Source organism: Columba livia, chromosome 7 (genome assembly GCF_036013475.1).
Source record: "Columba livia isolate bColLiv1 breed racing homer chromosome 7, bColLiv1.pat.W.v2, whole genome shotgun sequence".
Lineage (NCBI taxonomy): Eukaryota > Metazoa > Chordata > Aves > Columbiformes > Columbidae > Columba > Columba livia.
Window position 1 is genome coordinate 36,539,051 of NC_088608.1, and position 19,317 is coordinate 36,558,367.

At 39.1% G+C, this 19,317-nt stretch overlaps 1 protein-coding gene across 30 annotated transcripts in view; it reads left to right on the forward strand.

Moving 5' to 3' along the window:
• CARF (calcium responsive transcription factor) overlaps positions 1 to 19,317 on the forward strand; it is a 55,828-nt gene that overhangs the window by 23,421 nt on the left and 13,090 nt on the right. For 5 of the 30 annotated variants that reach the window (XR_010473777.1, XR_010473794.1, XR_010473792.1 and 2 more), the window contains 7 exons: positions 1,949 to 2,079; positions 3,539 to 3,890; positions 5,938 to 6,606; positions 10,475 to 10,515; positions 11,868 to 12,130; positions 13,652 to 13,806; positions 13,924 to 15,003. Coding sequence is in view for 4 of the 30 variants with exons in the window: in XM_065069401.1 (XP_064925473.1) it covers positions 1,949 to 2,079; positions 3,539 to 3,890; positions 5,938 to 6,056 (602 nt within the window). In the remaining 26 variants the exon portion in view is untranslated. Of the gene's footprint in view, positions 1 to 1,948; positions 2,080 to 3,538; positions 3,891 to 5,432; positions 5,459 to 5,937; positions 9,013 to 10,474; positions 10,516 to 11,867; positions 12,131 to 13,558; positions 13,807 to 13,923; positions 15,004 to 16,454; positions 17,428 to 19,317 lie in introns of those variants that run through there. The other 25 variants (XR_010473781.1, XR_010473796.1, XR_010473797.1 and 22 more) reach the window with 18 other exon arrangements.

The window sequence follows — 19,317 nt, forward strand, 5'->3', positions numbered from 1 at the left end:
ATACGAGCAGACTTACTGTGCTTAAGTTTGCATGTCTATGATAATATTTCTATTGCTGCACTTCTATGGGGAGACAAGGAATAGTTGTGTTTTCAACAGCTGTGACAGAGCTCAGTGGGGGATGACTTTCAGTATGAACTGTCTGAATGCTGGAGAAGGTTCAGGAAGACCAGTTCTTGGTTTCTCTGTCTTTCATAGGTAATTTTCTAAGGCAAAGTAGCCTGTCAAATGTGTAAACATTCATCCAGTGACCAATACTGAGTTTTAAAGGAAGCTAGAGGATTAGATTTGTTTAGTTTTCTGCACACGTGCACCAATTCAGTCAATATAAGTAGACATTCTACTTGTGGCATATTTTGCCTCTACTTAAATATGTGGGTATGAGTTTGTGCACATTGTGAACACCTGTTTGTAGTTGTATTACAAGTCTAAGCAAAAAAAAAAAAAGAACCTTGACTTTGAAAAAAAACAGCTCTCATTAATGTAATGTATGTAGCAAGGGAAAAACAACACTGACTTTTCAAACTGTTGTTGGTACACATTTATTTTCATTTCAACTTGTGCTGAATGAGGACAAATTTACATTTAAGAAGTCAAACTATAACAACACTAAACCCAGCTGTTTGTTTTCTTGTTGTGCAGAAGTCCGTATCTCCATGTGATGCAGCTTTCTCTCTTCTCTCCCGTGTTAGAATCACTGTAATTATCACACTTAAGTGTGTTCCCTTTTACATCTTAAAATTGCAAGTGAGATTAAATACCTGTATTTATATACTTTTTTCATACTGAATGCCCATGCAGTGTAAGGAGGGGAGAGATCAGGAGCTGAACTGTTCATTTATTCCTAGGCGTGTTAGTGTAGAATACAACTTATAGGAAGAGATGGCAGTTCTTTCCTTATGTGAACATTCACATATGCATACGAGATCTCTGTATAGTATTAAAAAGAGCCTAAATATTTTAATTTGTTCTGTTCAAGGAGATTTATAGAGTGTATCTTATGGTCAGTTGTGATAAAGAGTGAGAGTTTGCAAATCAATATATATGCTGAAAAATATACCTCCACTAGTATAGATTGCTGGGAACTTTTATGTGATTTCCTGCTAGAAAGCTTTTTGCAATTGGCTGTTCGTTCTTTTTTTTTTTTTTTTTCCTTTCTATCTGCATGCACAGGGCAAGCTTCTTTTTTATAGTGATAGCAGTGAAACTGCAAAATAAGAGGCTAAGCAGTGTCTCCTTGTATCTGGATAAATCTTAGCCAAAATGTTCTGGCTTGCTCAGACAGGAAATGGAATGATCCCATGGGATGTTTTCTTGCAGAAATTGCTACAAGTGAATCTCAGTTTTTATGGATCTTTGGGAAATGAAGTCCACCATTCTGGCATTAAATCAGAATCTTGAGGATATGATGTAATCTGTAGGCTGAAAGGCCTCCAAATAAATGGACTTTTGGTATGATATTTTATAGAAGTTATGCTAATTCCAAGAAGATGCTTGGAAGGGAGTGGTGAGACTTAGAGGATTTCCTGTGTACTTTTCTTTTATTTTGGAAGACATCACTTTCTTTTGACGCCTGTCTGTTATTGGGCCCTACTGAGATGTATGTATTGTCAAATTATTTGATTGCTGCTTTGTTAGAAATGCTTAAGCTTTTATGCTATAACTAGAAATTCAAAGCACAGGGTAGGATGCAATTAATTACTTTGCTCTCCAAAATGGATTTATCGATGCATCTTTTTTTACTCTGAACTGGCATGTACAATCTTACTGTAGTGTTGTCTTTTTCTCATACCCAGCCTTTTTTCTTCTGCAAAGAGAACAGTATATATGCATATACATGTCTTTATATATATCCATATTGAGACTGAAGATGCTCAGTTTGCAGGGGAGGCTTTAAATGGGAAGAAGAAATTTGGCATAACTGTTTGCTTTCTCTGTGGCACTGTAGGGAGCTCAGCAGGGGAATCGGTCGTCACCAAAGCAGAATCCAACCAGAGCGCGGAGTCCTTGCTACCAGAAACAGCTCAGCTCTTGTCTTCACTCTCTTCACTTCAGCCCAAGATATTTGCACAACTTCAGGTACAGTCAAGTGCTTTACCAAATATCAGACGTTTTGTGCTGGGAATGCTGAAGTTCAGCTGAGAACAGCAAGTTCCCTTTCAACTAATGATCCCAAGCACTGGCTGGGTAATGTGGACTTGGAAAGAGCTGTCAGCTCTTACTTTGGCCTCTCTTGCGTGTCACATTTAGCATATAGCTGTGGTGCAGGGGATCCCACTGCCACCTTTTGACAGTTTGAAGTTAGGGGCTCTTGTGAAGGCAAAACCGATAAGGTGAAGGTAGAGGGCTTCTGCCTCAAACCAAGCACTTATTTATTTTGCACATGGTCCAGTCATTTAATAATTAAAATACTGCAAAACTGAGGGGAGATAAGTCAGTCTTCACTATTCCCTTTAAATCCTCCTTCAGCCTCTTAAGAAAATATGTTAAAAATGCTCCAAGATTAGATCTCTAAACTTCCAGACTGAAAGGTTTGAAAGAGTGGGGATAAGCATGTCATGCTAAAAGAGCTGCTTGTAAAGCTCATCTCCCTTCAAGGCTGGCTCTCTTAGCCTTCTTTCCTAACAGCTTTGAAAAGCTGCCTTCATACTTCCTGCACCCCAATGAAACACATGATCTCTTCCCCAGAAATGCAGCCTGTTGTCCTTAGTTTCCCTCTCTTTCTGAAGGCAGCTTGGCTGCACCTCCCTCTCTGTTCTTTAAAGCAGATGCTTAGCTTTTAGTACCCACCTCTTGTAGGAATGGGCAGTATTGGGGAATGACTTGAAGCTGAATGTCAATCAAAAATTAGAGCTTTGTGGTCATAAGTATTTTTCTAGATACTGCTGGATACCATTGTCCTAATTTTTCTAATACAGCTTTAGCCTAGGGGTGCTGGGATTGACTGTTCAAAAAACATGATGTGTAGCAAGTCAGAAGCTATCCAGTTCCAGCATTGGCACATACTTGCCATTAACTGCAGATTCCTCCTGCTGTTGATACTGGTATGTTGTCCAGTGCAGAGCCACAAAGATGACAAAGGGAGTGGAGCATCTTCCATGTGAGAAAAGGCTGAGGGAGCTGGGGCTTTTGAGCTTGGTGAAGAAGAGACTGAGGGGTGACCTCATTAATGGTTGTCAGTATGTAAAGGGTGAGTGTCAGGAGGATGGAGCCAGGCTCTTCTCAGTAACAAACAATGATAGGACAAGGGGTAATAGTTTCAAACTGGAACACAAGAGGTTCCACTTAAATATGAAGAGAAACTTCTTCCCAGTGAGGGTGCCAGAGCCTGGAACAGGCTGCCCAGGGAGGTTGTGGAGTCTCCTTCTCTGCAGACGTTCAAACCAGCCTGGACATCTTCCTGTGTAACCTCATCTGGGTGTTCCTGCTCCAGTGAGTGGATTGGACTAGATGATCTTTTGAGGTCACTTCCAGTACCCAGCATTCTGTGATTCATTGGTTCTGTGTGATGTTATTTATTTTGCCTTGTCTTTCACAGGGATTACAGCTACAGTCAACTTTTACCTCCACAAATGGATCAACAGCTGTGATAGCTGTAAATAACCATTCCCCTCCCAGCCCTGCGAGTCTCCTGGATTCCATGGGGAGTGCAATAACCAACCATTCTCTAGTACTTGGTCAGGGACGCAGTCTGCAAGCAGGTGCTGGCCTGGCACAGCACAGCGCCACTGCCTCTGCTTTTGGTGAGCAGAGCCCGGTCACCGTGGGTCAGCTGGTGGCACTTGGAGGGGCAGATGGCTCCAGAAGCCTGGAAGGAGAAGTCCATCAGATTCTCTTGGGAGATGTACAGACTGTTCCAGTACAGACTGTGGACAGTCGACCAGCACTTGGTAAGTGGCAGCCTTCCCAATAAGTCATAAATTGGATTTTGGACAGTGGATTTTGTTCTGTGTGTCTTCAAGAAAGGCGAGATATGTGTTGATAGTCCAGTGTAGACTTCTTTCACCTGATTCTAATTAATTTTTCTGTGAAAAAATGACTGGAAAAAAACAAACAAAAATCTAATTAGTCTTTGGTGTAGAAAGATGACTTCTTAGTTAAACTGATTATCATTTTCTTTGACCAAATCCCAACTTATTTGATGAACACAATATTTTGCTAATCCTGATATTTAGCTAAAATTATCTTAGAAATATTTTTTAAAACAAAAAATAAGAATGGAAAACAACCAATATTGATTCTAGTTAGAACTCTTTGGAAAACCTGTGGATTTTTTTACTTCTTTCTTAGCACTATCTCAGCAGATTTCTGATTTTTATTTTTTAAATTTTATTTTTACTGGGAGCCTGTAGTCATCAATACGCTTTAGCAGCTATCAATTGGAGTAATTGTTTGGAATTTCAAACTTCTGTTTGAAAATACTTTTTAAAAAATACACAATAACCACCATAAACAACTTTCTTACTGTCAAAATAGAAAGCTCCTTAAAACCATTGTTACCAGATACAAATACAGTCTTTGAATTCTCAGTCATGGAGCCTGATGGTGAATGAAAACTTGCATTCTCAAAGAGTGATTTCTGATTCTTAGTGAAGAAGGCCTATTAAATATGGAGCATATGTAGATCAGTGCAATATATCCTTTTGACTTTCCAGAGAGTTTGAAATGCTAGCTGTACCATGCTTTATTGTCTGTATTCTCTTGTAATCTGTGACTTCTAAAAAAATGACTCTTGAGCAGTTCTGCAGGAACATCTAGGAAAAGTTGTGCTAGGTCATAGCCTATACCTTCTTCATGCCATCGTGATAATTATTTCCATATGTCCTGATGACTTTTGCAGGTCAGCAAAATTTCAAAGAGGTTATCAGATGCACCTCCTCCATTCAGCTCTTTAACCCATTTGGTAAATCTAGATGTCGATGCCTCTCAAATATTTTTGTGATGAGTGGTGTGAATTTTTAAAGAAATAGTATTTTACACAAAAAGAAATGTAGTCAAATATAAAATTATATAACTTTAAGGACTAAACTCACTGTTCCTTTGGGATTTCCTGGGGTTTGTGTTTTCTTTTTTTGTGTGTTTTCTGCTCAAGGTCTCAGTCTATCACCACCACCCTGAATTTGGAAATTGTGATAATACTGGTGCCCTTCCTAAGTTATGTGGAGGAGTTGCATATAAAATGCACAGATACTTCTCCCCCCCTCTCCCGGAGGCAAGTTTTCTGTCCAGAGAGGAGAACAAAGACCAGGCTAGTCTGAAGAGGGGATAATGTTACAGAGCTTATTTGGAGGAAACACCATATATTTTGACTCAGGGGTTCAGTCAGTGTATATTTCAACTTTGTTTTTTTCTCCTCTGTGTGTGCATGTATTTATTCACATGTGCACTTCGTTATAATTATCCTGTATGTTCTGAATTTTCTCTTGTCCAAGTGCTAACATAAGAACAAGCTATTTCCTGCTGAAAATAAATGCACAGTCATTGAGAAGCAGCCAATCGTGCAATCGTGCCTGAAGTGTAAGTCGTGCTCTAAATCAATGTGCTTTAATTTTTTCAGCAGCACTACCTCAGTTCCTCCTTGCCCTGGGAAAAAAAAAAAGATAGTAGCTGTATTTTTCCATGGTAAAGACGAAAGATGTTTTGTGTGAGAGTAATTTTGTGTCTCCATACACTTTACTGTTTTTTAGCAAATATTTTAAATATTCTTACTCAAGAGGGCACTTACTGCAGTAAATTAACGTCAGCTTGCAATGTCTTATAGCACAATAGGTGACATAACTATCTGTTAAACTAAACAGCAGTTAACTTCACAAATGCCTTACCTATTCGCATGAGTTTCTGGAATATTTTTCTTTTAAATGGCTACAGTTATTGGGGCTGAAGCATTATCGGTGGAGTGTAACCTCAGTGTTTGATTTTTGTTGTTTTGTTTTTAAGCTGAAGAAAATACAGATGGTGTTATCTGCATGAGCCAAGTTAAACAAGAGCCAGGAGAAAAAGCACTGTCTGTGGAGCCAGATAAAATCAGAGACTGCCGGAGTTCCTCACCTATTTAAATCTCTGAAGCCTGGAAGGATTTTTCAAATCGGAGAACTCTAAATGTCTTGGAAGGAAAAGCGGGTGCTCTCAAAGTAATGCCATTCTTTTTAAGTTGTATGGTGACATTCAGATTAGGCATATTTTACACTGGTTCTGACAGACAGCTGTTTTGATTTATGACTGTAGCTCACTGCCAATCCCAGGCCATTCAATTGCCCTGTGGAACACCACCTCTTTTGTGTTTCAAGTTTGGAGCAATTTGGATGCTATCCAAATGGCCCGTTTTGGTCATTTCTGAAGGTCTTTCCACAGTTTCATTCCTTAGCTTTAGAATGTGGATCACAACACTGAGTTTGCTTTTCTTCTTGACACCCTTGACTGTTACTGCACAGAGACCATAGAATCTACCAGCTCTAAGACCACAGAATCCATACAGCAATGGTTTTGTGAGAAAATGAAGGTCCAAAATGCTGAATTTCAAAGTGATGAAGGACATTGATGCTTAACAAAACACAGCTTTGACCTGATCATAATGTTAACGGTGTGAAGATCAAGGAGAGAAGAAAGGTGAGGTTGCCAGGTGAACGTACGGTTGTGTGATGAAGAGGAGTGTGTGAATTGTAGCAGTAAATGTGTTCAATTTTTACACCTTTAAACTTATTTCTGGCTTTATAACGAGGTTTATTGCTGAATGCAGCCTTTGCCAGCGATGCTCTATTAGCAGTCGGTTGTAACAACTACATTCAGGAGTCTTGTCTCATGGGAAATGACTGATGCTGCTGTTTCAGCTTAATCTACCTTTTGTTTTATGCACTTAAGCTATGAGCTCAGATAAATATGATTTAACATGCTGCTGTTCATGATGTTGGCTTTATGGATACGTTATTATCAAAGAGACCCAAGAAAACAAAGCAAGTAATATAAATCCAGTATACGCAAGTGTGCTGTCACTATAACATTCAGAAAACAAACTCATCTTTTTCAACAGTGGCAGCTTCTAGGACTAAAGTGGTCTGTATTACTTAAAATAATTACCAGGAATATTTTTAAAAACTGAATGTGATAAATATCTTTTAGCAATACTTAAGTCAAAGCCATAAAAAGTGACAAGCACTGAGTTGCATGATCTTTGACAGACTTGTCACATAGACCTACAAAAAACTTGGAACCCATTTAAAGCAGTAAATGTAATGAAACTGATGCCAACGTAGATGTCAAGTTAAACAATAGCATTGTTTGCTTCAGATGTTGAATTCTCAGAGCAACATTCAGAGTATCTTGTATACAGCAATATCAATAGTTCTGTTACTAGTTCCTACTAAGTGACTGAGAACTTGATCATAAAATTATGTATTTTTTTCATTGTGCTGTACAAGAATGCAGTCTGAGGCATATTATGTAAACATAAAGATTAACATTTTAAAAAATTGAAACGTGTTAACATCCAAGGCATTCACAATCATCATGTAAATAGTGGCCATTGAAAATTAATTTTTAATTTTCTTTTGAGTGTTTAAAGCTAAAACTTGAAAAAGTCTCACATTGAACTTGGGTTCCTGATACCTGATATGCAGCATCTGTTAGGTAGATGCTATATCTTAGTCTTACCTTAAAATATATTAACTTCTGTGAGGTTAACTAACACTGTTAATGCTGTTCATTTAAAGCTAATGTTTATGGGTTAGCTTAAATTAAAGTTTTCCAGCAGGATCATGCTCTTATTTAGTAAGTCAGTATTTGATCATGCAAGTGCATAGAGAATCTCCAGTTCTTTCGGGTCTCTCACTGTTTCCATCAGTTCTTGCTTAGTTCCCTCATTAACAGATCTGTTCAACAGTCCCTGTTCTTCCCACCATGAGCTACAGTCTCATCCTGGGCTGAACAATATTTCTGACGGTACTTCTGGTTTGGAGTCAGTGCTCACGTGCAGAAATATTATTGTAGTTTGTTTTGAATTGCAGGCTGTGAAATGAATTTTGTAATCTACCCTGAAAACAACAGAACAAAAAGTTGGGAGAAGTTTGAAGCAGTAAATAAGTAGTTGTTTTTGAAAGCTGAGGATGACAGTTGCAATTTTATTCATCAAAAAATTTAATTTGAAATGTTTCTTCAGCCAATACTCAAGTTTTTGTTTTCAGTTGCCTTCTTTTTCACAGAATTTCAGTTCTGTGTCTTCTGAATACATATTCCAGCTTATTACTTTGTTTTTTACTTTAGCATAACCTTTCGTTACACTTGTTTTGTGCACATTGCTAATGGAGGAACACACATTCATCACTCATAGCCAGTCTCTATATTCAGCTTAACACCTTAGTTCACTAATGTCCACCTAAATTTTACAGAAGAGACTCTGTTATGTATATGAAAAAATCACAAGTAAACAATACCACTTTCAATACACTTAAATTTGTTTGCATAGAATACTAGAGGCTGATTTTTCCGAGAAAGCTCTGTAGGTTGGTGCAGAGTAATTGTTTATTACTTTGTGTTGGAACTGTAGATGTTTTTCTGATGTTTACTCTGTTTTCTTGTGGTCGTTACATTCAAGCGTTTATTTTGCAAAAAGAATTCCTGAGCTTCTGCAGTACTGTAAATGAACAAATTATTCTTTGATTTAACCTCATTGTTGGTTACCCATAACAGTGATTGGTCGGCTTGACAAGAAGGGTTGTGCTTGTGTGTGTGCATGCAAAAAGAAGATTTTTCTAGAATGTAGAGAAGACGTAGAAGGGCAAATGCCCATAGCTCTCGTTCAGGGCTGGCGGTCTCTTGGATGGAAACCAGCAGCATTAATGAGTCGCACTGTTCAAAAATCAAGACTTGGCCACGTGGTATGAAGATTGTTGCTGTTTGTACAAAATTTAGAGACAAATGTCTGTATATATGTGTGTGTGTGTATATATATATATTTATAAAGTAACTTAATGTATAATATTTCTCTTCAAAGGTAAAGTACTTTTTCTTTAAAAGTAACAGTCTTATGTTGTGGTTATGGGGAATCATGGGGAGAAATACCGGAGCAACTTGAGGGCAGTGGTTTCTAGGGATGAAGGAAAACAACTAGGACATCTCCAGGGAGACCAGGTGGCAGAAGATCCTGAAGGTGTGTGACAAGCAAAGGGTCCTGCGGGGAGGGCTGAGGGGCTGTGCTGGGGGGCTCTGGGGCCCTGGAAGGGGGAGTTCATGGTAGGAATTTATAGGGACAGAAGAAAAGGGAAGCTCTCCTGCCCTCAAAACCAAGAGAGCTGCTTGGGTTTTGGTGAGTACCCGAGGCGGGTAAATGACTTCCTGTAGTCTGAGACACCCATTCTTATCTTCTAATGTGAAGAAGAAACTCCTTTTGGAGCTTCAGCCTGGGAGCATAGATTCTTTCCTTTACATGTTACCATGGAAAATTTACCTTTTTGTCCCAAGCGAATTACCCTGCTGCTCCCATCACCCTCTGGCTGCAGCTCTGTCTCCCTCAAGCGTGCTCGGTATCCATCCTGGTCTCTCTTTCTTCGCACTTATTGGGGCTTCCACCCAAGTCCTTAGACCCGCCCAGTTCTCAGTACCACTGTTGGAGCAGCTGCTCAGTTCACTGCACAAGTAAATAGCAATGAGATTTGCTCCTCTCCTTTTTTCTTCCCGTCTCCCCAGGATCCTAAGTCCACACGTTCCTTTTAAGTGTTTTTTTCCTTAACACCTTAGTTCACTAATGTCCACCTAAATTTTACAGAAAAGACTCTGTTATGTATATGAAAAAATCACAAGTAAACAATACCACTTTCAATGCACTTAAATTTGTTTGCATAGGATACTACAGGCTGATTTTTCTGAGAAAGCTCTGTAGGTTGGTGCAAAGTAATTGTTTATTACTTTGTGTTGGAACTGTAGATGTTTTTCTGATGTTTACGCTGTTTGCTGTGGGGTTTATCATCCTTACCTGGATGAATATCAGGCAACCACATTTCACAGGACATTTGTTAGGTTCACAGCAACTGGAAAATTTGAGAAAACAAGGAGAAAAGCGTAGTTTCTGCCAGCTGTTAGGGCTTTATATTGAGAAACCGGCCTCTTTCCTCTTCTGGCACTTCAGGTTCTGCTTCTGGCTGTTGAATTGTCTGTTGGCAAACTTACAATTTGCTCCCCTAAGCCTATTCAAACAGATACATTCTCAGAAGATTAGGCAGGAAGAATCTGTTCTATTAAGGATAGGAAGTGTGATATAGCTGAGGATGTTGCTGTGAAAAGTTACTGCTTTTCATGGCTCTCTGAGGAGAAAATTCTTGATCCACCCTTCCCTCCTGAACAAAGCTTTTGTAGGAATAAACTTCAGAGCCTATCCCATCAGTAATGATGATCATCTCCGACCAACAGTGCACCTCATTAATGAATTAAACAAGTGTTGTGTAAAACAGGCTGTGTTGATTATATTTTTTTTTTTGTCTTTTAGGCCAGAAGGTATGCAGCAAGTCTATCCAACAAACAAATAAGGTACGATTTGGGGGAAAGGCAAAAATCTCGTCACGTAATAGGAACATACGCGTGTTTGGTTTTTTTCCCAACGTAAGCTGTTATATCTCAGCGTGTGATTCCATTTCTAATACATGTGGCAAATGACATTTTTATTTTCTGAAGGGACTTGATGTTTTTTCTGGAGAGTCTCTGAAGGAGTGATCATAAACAGTACTGCTGTGTCACAGAAAGTATTAGTGGGTGTTTATCATCTAGAACCCCGTCCTATTTTAGTACAGAAGGTGATTTAAAAGCATGAAAAGCTTTCTGAAAACAGATACTGAGTGTCTGTGTCCTAAGGAGTCTTCCCTAGGCAGAAAAGTAGGAGCATTGGATGCTGTTGGAGTAGTTCTCACTGGTAGTCTGTAAACCTCTGCTAGGTAGAAGAAGCCTTGCAAAAGGCATGTATGTGATAACCTCTTTATGGAAAAAGTTGTCTTTGGATGCTTAGTAGTTTTGAGTGATATATGTATACAGGATTGTATGTATCAAAAAGAGGAAAAAAGAAAATTGAGACATGAATATAGTTGTTGCATGTAGTTCTTTAATATCATTTTAATTTCACTTAGCTGTGGTTACATGATGCAGATATTTTAAGGCACATGTAATCAGATCTTTTAATGTGGATAATTGGAATTCATGATTTTACTACAGCCATCCTTAGCTCTCTGCAGTGCAGCTCAGTTGGTCATTTGGCATGTAGTAGGCTTCTGTTAATGAGAGTTTGCCTGTTTAAACAAGAGCATGCTGTTCTAAGCAAATTAAATTTCTCGCTCTTCCTGATCTTTTTTTCTAACAGAGATGGATAAGGCTCATAGGAGGAGGATGAAAACCTGTTTGTAGTTTAGTGATTTCATAAGAGTTGATTTCTGGTTCCTCAGTACGAAGGAACTAGAGAGCAAAAACTTACATGCTACTGGTTCTGCCATTTGTTCATTTTTCTGATGTACTTGCATTTCTGCAGCAGAACAGTGTCAATACACCATAAACCACCACTAAAGTACTGTTAAAATTTTAGCTCTATCCTTTGGTTAAATGTTGATAGTCCAGTGGCTCCAGGAAACGTTAGAGACTTGCTTCTGCTCTTTGTAGAGTAGTCTTGTCCCTAGATGCTATTTAAAATGTAATTAGGTATGGCAATCAAATGGCAGTAGGAGACCCAGAATCAGAGATGTGTGCTTTGGCAGATCAGTGGGAGAGGGTGAAGTTCGGTCCTTGTGTCCTCATTCCAGACTGACATTCTTTGTGCTAGTCCTGAATGCACCGCTTGGGAAACTGGTGATTTGTCTTTGCGTTCTGACATAGCTGTTCTTTCTGCTTGCCCACTCAAGAAGTTGTACAAGCCCGCAAGGGACATGGACATCGTGAAGAAGGTGTATAAAATCTTACGGGAGGACCTGCAGGAACGGAATGGAAGAGATTAAAGGTGGTTGACATGACTTTTATAAATCCCACATTCTTTGGTGGGAGGAAGAGGATTTTTCAATAGAGAAGAAAAATAAATCTTCTTTTTCAGAAGTATTAGAATTACACTATCTCTCTGATCCACTTGATGAGATGCCTAGTGTTTGGACAGATCTCAGTGTTTTCATGAGTATGTACCAAAATGTTAATGAACTCTAATCCATGCATTGCTACCTTTGCATGTCATACTGCCACTGTAGGCCAGTGGTGTCTCCTGATCTTTATGTTGTCTATGTGCATTTTATTAAAGTTAATGAAACCTTGTTTTATAAAGAAACAGTAAGGAGCTTTTGTCTGTGGTGCTTTCAGATATGTATTTTTACAGAGTAACCTTTAAGTTAAAGCAGATAATGTTGTATTTCTGCAGAAATTCCTTATGAGGAAATATTAGTGTATACTTCTAACCCTGTGATAACCTAGAACAATCAAAGCCCTGTCCTTCAAAACCACCATGTTCAGAGCCTGAAAGATTTGGCACTTTTCTTCTCCTGTAGGTGGTCTTCTATCTACACTGCAAATCACCGTGTTCAGGTTCTTACACACACACACACACAAAACAAACAAACAAAAGAACAGCAATTATAGAACCAAATTCATGCAGGGGAGGGGTGGGGTGGAAAGCAGGGATGACACCAGAATCCTTACTGACCTGTCACATGAAGGTGCTTCCTTTTCTTCTGCATAATCCAACCTGATCACTTGATAGCATGTCTGTAACACTGTCTGCAAACCATGGATTGTTTATAAACATCTGTGTCACATCAAGTGTGGATGTGACAAATTTTCTTTGTGTTTGGAATTTGCATTGGTTTAGTGAAACCAATGGTGTCATAAGTGGTTAAGTCTCAAGAACTGGCAAAGCCTTCAGCTGTGAATTTGGTCTCAATCTGAGCTATCACTCAGCTGGGGACAAATTCTGAAGCTCTGCCCATGTGCTCTGCAGTAATTGTTGAGCAGAGGAAGAATGTTCCTTTTCTTCCAGCTCCCAAAAAGAGCTGTGTTTCTACCTGATACATGGCTGGTCATATTTATCTCCTCAAGGATGGCTTGTGGAATTCTGCTTTCCAGCCTAGGGGAAGATAGAGGTCTCCCTCTATGAAAACTTGATGGACAGTGTATATAGTCCAAGTGAGTTGGGAACAACTAGAACAGTCACTCCCAAACATGCTGTAATTTAGCTGTGTTAGGAATGGGAGCTTATAGAAGGAATAAGCAACTGAAGAACATAATGGTAAAAGTAGGCATTGGTGCTCTTCACTGTTTTGTCTTAAACATCTTGAGAGCAGAGTCAGCAGAGTGGGAGGAAAGTAAATCTCAATTTCTGCCCTCTGCTTTACAGTTTAACAATAGTTTTGTGAATTAGCCACAAGTTTGGCCTAAAAAATTTCTTCTGGCTTGGGTCTAAGTGTGCAGTGTTTTAATTCCTAAAGGACCCTGCTAAAATTCAGTTGTGCTTTGTCTGACCACTGTTCTTCTAGACATAAATTTAGCTTTTTCTCACATTCTCTTAAAGCTAAAGTTAAATGAAAGAAATAATTGGAAATTATGTTTCTTACAGATGACACTCTTCAGTTTTCTGAAGCATGCAGGTGTTTCCTCCTTGGCTTCTACTTTTAGCCACTTTAGCGCTATGTGTTGGATGTTTTCTCAGGATCTGCAAGTATTCCAGATAACGAGCAAGAGACCAGAGCAGAGGCCACAGGAGGAGGAGAAGTTTGTAAAAAGCTGCTTGCAGGAGAGAGGAGGTTCTCAAAGTTGGAGCTCGAGATTGCGGTTTCTTCTGGCTGAAACGGTTCGCTTTAAATGGTAAATGTTGTTTTAGTATACAACTTTCTTCTTGTTGAGTTTGGTGCTATTTATGCTCTGAGGTCACATCTAGTAAAAGCTAGAATGGTAACAATGTGTATTTGCTTTTATCTTCAGTGCACTCATTATCTTCTGGATGCAAACTGGTGTAACAACTCCACGTTCTGGGCTGTTGACAGAACTGTTATCACATCTGAAGTCTTTGGTATGTGGAAGGAGATGGAGAAAATGGGAACCTTCTTAACCTTCTTGCTTCTACTGAGAACAGATGATCTGTGGAAAGGGGGCTTTACCAGTTTTAAATCGATATCTTCACAATAATTTGGTGGGTGTACGGGTTTTTTATGTCAGGTTCTACTGCATATCTAACTGTGAACATAATACAAGCCATAAAATTACCTCTCCGTGTCTCCTACCACTGCACTCTTACTCATCACTTTTGGGGAGTGGAGGAATTATCTTACCATGCTCATCGACTACTTTTCTGCCTTTCTCCCAGTGCCTTTTTCTCCCATCCAGAGCAGCACAGAAACAAAAAATTATCTTTTTAAAAATCTGCTCTATCATCTTCAGTTTCCCGTGCTTGGCGATGATTTTCCTCTCTGCTTTATCGTGCTGGAGGTTGATTCCTTGCATGACTGAAATGTAAGATGGCATGATGTTTTGCTTGAGGAGGGGGAGCTCCTGGGGTGAGCTCCATTGCCCCTTTCCCTCCAGAAGTTCTTGAAGGAAGCACCTGCCACAGGTTCTGCTGTGAGAGAAACAATCTTCTGAACACTACGGTGAGAGAAGAGGGAGGAATTGCTTCAGGTGCTGGAGCAGGTGTTTCCCTGCAGCTGACGGAGGACTCCATGCCAGAGCAGCTGGAGATTTCCTGAAGGAACTGCAGCCCACGGAAAGAAGCCAATGCAGGAGCAAGTTTGTCCTGAAGGACTGCAGCCATGGTGGAGCAGGGGAAAAGTGTGAGGAGAATAGAACGATAAAAGAAGCTGTTCCAGAGTGACTGCACAGCCCGTTCCTCTTTCTCCTGTGTTGCTTCAGGCTGTGGGGCGGTAGAGGAGTTGAGGATGAAGATGTGAAATTGAGCCTGGGGAAAGAGTGGGGTTGTGGAGGGGAAGGTGCTGTTTCAATTTGTATTTGTTTCTAACTATCTTAATATATTTTAATTAGCAATAAATTAATTTTCCTCACATCAAATCAAGTACTTGAAATTTCTATCTAAACTCAAGTCACAGTGGAAAATACTGATTTCTCTTTTATTACTGCAAGCCATTATTGCCTTTAATTTTTTAAGCAGAATACAAAATGGATCAAAGTTTAAGAAGTCATTCTGTGTGTAGAAAGGAGTACACCTAGTTTGAATTGGGGGTTGCATTTCCGGATGTATTCTGGTTAGGCCTTTCAAGTTCTGCTTATTCACCTTTTCACTAGATAAATCTCAGCTGCAGAGTCAACTCAGGAACAGGTCTAATCCATTACATTTCTGATGGAGAATACCAGCTGTATTTTTACAGTTTTGAGCATGGAAAAGTTGTTCCGAGGAAAGGATGCAGAGTAGATTCTACTTTATCTTCTTTGGCAGTGTTGTTCTTGCAGATGTTAAGCATAGTAGCAGCATCTTTGGCATTAGATCTGGCTGTGCTGCAGAAGGGGCAAAGTTCGGGGTGAGTGGCACCTTTGGTGAAAGTGCTGTTGATCTTGGGAAAAGAAATAAGCAGAGTTCGGGAATGAGATTTGTATTGCTATGCTTTTCAGAGATTGTTTTCCTGAATGAGAAGGGAACTTCCTTACAAGGGAAGTTTTGTATGTGGGTTCATAGATCACCTACCAAAAATACCTGGCACTGACCACCAAGGTATCTAAACACAGTACTAGGTGACACGACACACGTCATGCTTTCTTATAGGGTAACTGTTTGGAATACAAAATTGATTAATAGCTTCCTACCATTAGTAAAATTAATCTTTAATTTCTTTCCTCTCTCCACATCTCACTATGAAAGGAAGATCCTTTGTTAAAAGGAACACGGTGAATTGTTAGTTGTCTGTGCAGAGGACACAAAGCCATTTGTGGTGGATAACAAAGACTTCTTTGATCGTAAATTAGATGAGCTTCAGAAAGGATTGCACCATCATTATGACTTCATTGAGTAATTTCTTCTAATGATATCGCTCACTTTTGATTATTGTCTTACTGTTTACTTGTTGTATAATGTATTCCATAAGCTTTCCTGGCTATGTCAAGGCCATGGAGGAAATGCATTTAACACTTCTCTTTTTTCTTGAAGTTCTATGAAAGGGAACAGAACATTCCCTGATTTGCCCCAGTTGAGGACAGCCGTGCTTGCTTAGCCACCAGCTGCTCTGGAAAGATACATGGTTATCCATGCTCCCTAGCTACTAAAAAAATATTTAAAGTATTTCAGAAACTTCTGAATTTGGGTCAGGAAAAGTGAATTTAGCATCTTTAAAGGGAGAGGGGGAAAAAGACAGACAGACTACCCTGGTAGCAAATTTAGCATCTTCAGGAGTCATGGCCTAGGGTTTATCAGTTGCAACTGTAAAAAGATCAATGTTTTTATAGTGAAATGTGTTTTTATTCAGCCAGTTCAATCTATGAAAAAAGTGTCTCCACTCCTTTTATTTCAGACTTGTGAACTTCTTTGCAAAATGATCCGAGAGATCACTAGTGAGATTATAATAATAACTGCAAAATGGAAAAGTTTCACTCTGGACAGTTGATAACAAAAGAGACTGTAAAGTCAGCCAGCATAATTGTCATTAGTAAGGTAAGATCTTCCAGACACTAACCACAGGCTAATACTTTTGGTGGGATACTGTCATTTATTCTGATCTTGGAAACAAAAATAGCAATTATGAGCCATTGCAAAAAGAGCTGGGAAATAAAGCACTTTGTCAAATCCCAATCTGAGGTGATTTTGGTTTCAGTTGGCCTTGTTGTGCTTTTACTTAGTGTTCAGCTCCTTTGCATTAGCCTGTGTAAGATCTGTTTTATCTGGTCTCTTATGCAGAATAAATTAAAATAAGTTAGTAGTTAACACAAAGAGCATAAAACACAAGTTCTTCATTACAAGATGTATGACATTTCATATATTTTCTAACAAATAGTTAAAGTATTTGAATATTATTGGTAATTATCAGAAGATATTTGAGAGAAACTTTGCGTGTTCTATATTCACTATTTTACCTGTGTTTTGCTTTTGGAATTGATGAATTCCCATTTCTTTGAGAGCAATTACTGCAATGAAGTGACTATTTTGAAATGAGCTATAGGTTCCTGAATGCTGCAGAATTGGCTTCACATTGGGAAACCAGAACCGTATTTAATTTTGAGTGGTCAAAATTTCTGAAGAAGCACTGAAGCCACCTCTCCTACACTCACAAAACCATTACCTTTTGGGCATAATGTTCTAAAGATCAAGTTTTTCAGAGAGGATTTACTGGCATTATATGCAAATACAGTGTTCTGTGAGGCAGTGATGCTCCCTGTTTTGTTATGAGATGCCTAAAATACTTTGTTATTTAGTATCTTGCTGCTGACATACCAGTGGGGTGATACAAAGAAGAGAGTCCACAATAAATGTTTTGTTTAAACTCAAAACCAGAGGCAACAGCTGGCATATTTTAGTTTTTTCCATGGTAAATATCTCGAGATATTTGAAGAGTAAATAACTGGCTTGTGGGGTTTTTTTCTCGTCCGTACATTCCAGTGATCATGGCTCCCTGTGGGATGTGAATATTGTAGCCTTGTTTACTAATTTAGTCAGCAAAGATTTGTTTGCCATTACTTAGGTGACTTACAGAAAGGTTAGTACAGTTGTCTGTCTAGATAAAACTAGTTTCCCAGAGGAGGAATTATTTGAGGCTGCTGAGAAGGCAACACCAGCTTAAGATGGTGAGTGAGGATTGACATTTTGAGGCATGGAGGGGAGCAGATTTTTGGTGTTGTCGTTGTTGAATGGTGCCATTCACCGAGGGCTGGCACCTGAAGCAGAACTTCTTTTGCGCAGATCAGGAAGTGTTTATTGTCTTTGCCCACAGAGTGAGAAGTGAACTAGTGTTATTGGCTACTTGGCCACTTTCTCCGATTCCTTCTTACAGTTTTAGAATGAACAGTTAACCTTTGGCTACGTGAGAAGTGAAATTCCCAGCCAGATATTTTAGCTGTCTTCTCAATCATAACGAGCTATATTGGATATTTCTAGAAGAGAAGCAGTGGAAAATACTGAAGAAAGACCTAACAAATTCTATATCATGAAGAAAATGTGCACCAAAAGTAACTCCTTTTAAAAAAACCTATAGAACATTTCCTTAAGTGCTGGAGTGTGAACCAAGCTGGCATTTCAGACTTGAGCATGCTAGATCACAAACCTCCAAAACCCTCTCAGCCGCACCCACACAACCTTGTCCTGGTTCACCTCAAGCAAGGAGAGGAGTCTCTGGTTGAGCCACATACTGAGTTAAAGTTAATTTATAGTGTCATATTACCACAGCCCGGTTTAAATGGGCTGCTCGAGAAAGCAGTTTAAAAGCACTGATGCAGCCAAAAATTGAAACTCCATTTTTAAAAGCAGAAGTTGGAAAAATAAATCTGTGTTCAAATTTGTAGTTAGCCCTTTTTTGCATTAGAAGGGCGGCAGAGTTGCTTGACTATTGCTACTTTCTTATGTCTGTCATCCCTCCAGGACTGCTGCTATGAACTTGGGCACATGTGCTGTTTTTTCCGGTGGTAATTTACTTTTCATTATGAGAAAGAAATGTGTTTATGTATGTCCTCAAACACTTTCATCTGTGTTTTCTTCTGTGGAATACACCTTTCAGATGAAAAATTAAGAGCCTTTGTAAGATTCCAAGATGCTTTTGTGTTTGTATGTCCACTAAATACAACTAGGAGTAAAACTGAATAAAACTCTTATCCCTCTTTCAGTTCAGGTGATAAGTTGTGTGATATAATTGCTATGATATTTAAAGCATGTTGAGTGATTACAGTTATAATAAATACTGTAATCTATGTAAAACTTATGCTTCCGAGTATTTGGGAGGTTGATACTATTGAAACGTTAATCAGAACCATAGCGCTATGTTCTGAACATTGCCACATTAAGCTGATTAGAGGTTTTGGTGAAACATGAAATAGGGAGTAGAAGTTTCTGACAAGGTCTTGATTAGTCTCAAGTGTTATTTTTGTAGCATTGAACTTAAGTAATCAAACCATAAAGACATGCTCTTCCATTGTGTTAGATCTCTTGAGAAATTTCGAGACCTACTTGCAACAGGTTTATGCCAGAGGAATGTCTGTCTGGTACCTTAGTGATGTTCTAGAAGCGTAAGGATCCTGTAGCAGTGATCCTGTGAAAAGGAAGCAAGCTCCAAAGAGTTTATCAGTAGAGATTTTCCTGGACTATGTGTATGTGTGAGCTACTTGTGGAGACATCTGATCTATGAGTGACCTGAGCTGAGACTGGGCCACTTGACCTATGGAGGCCCCTCC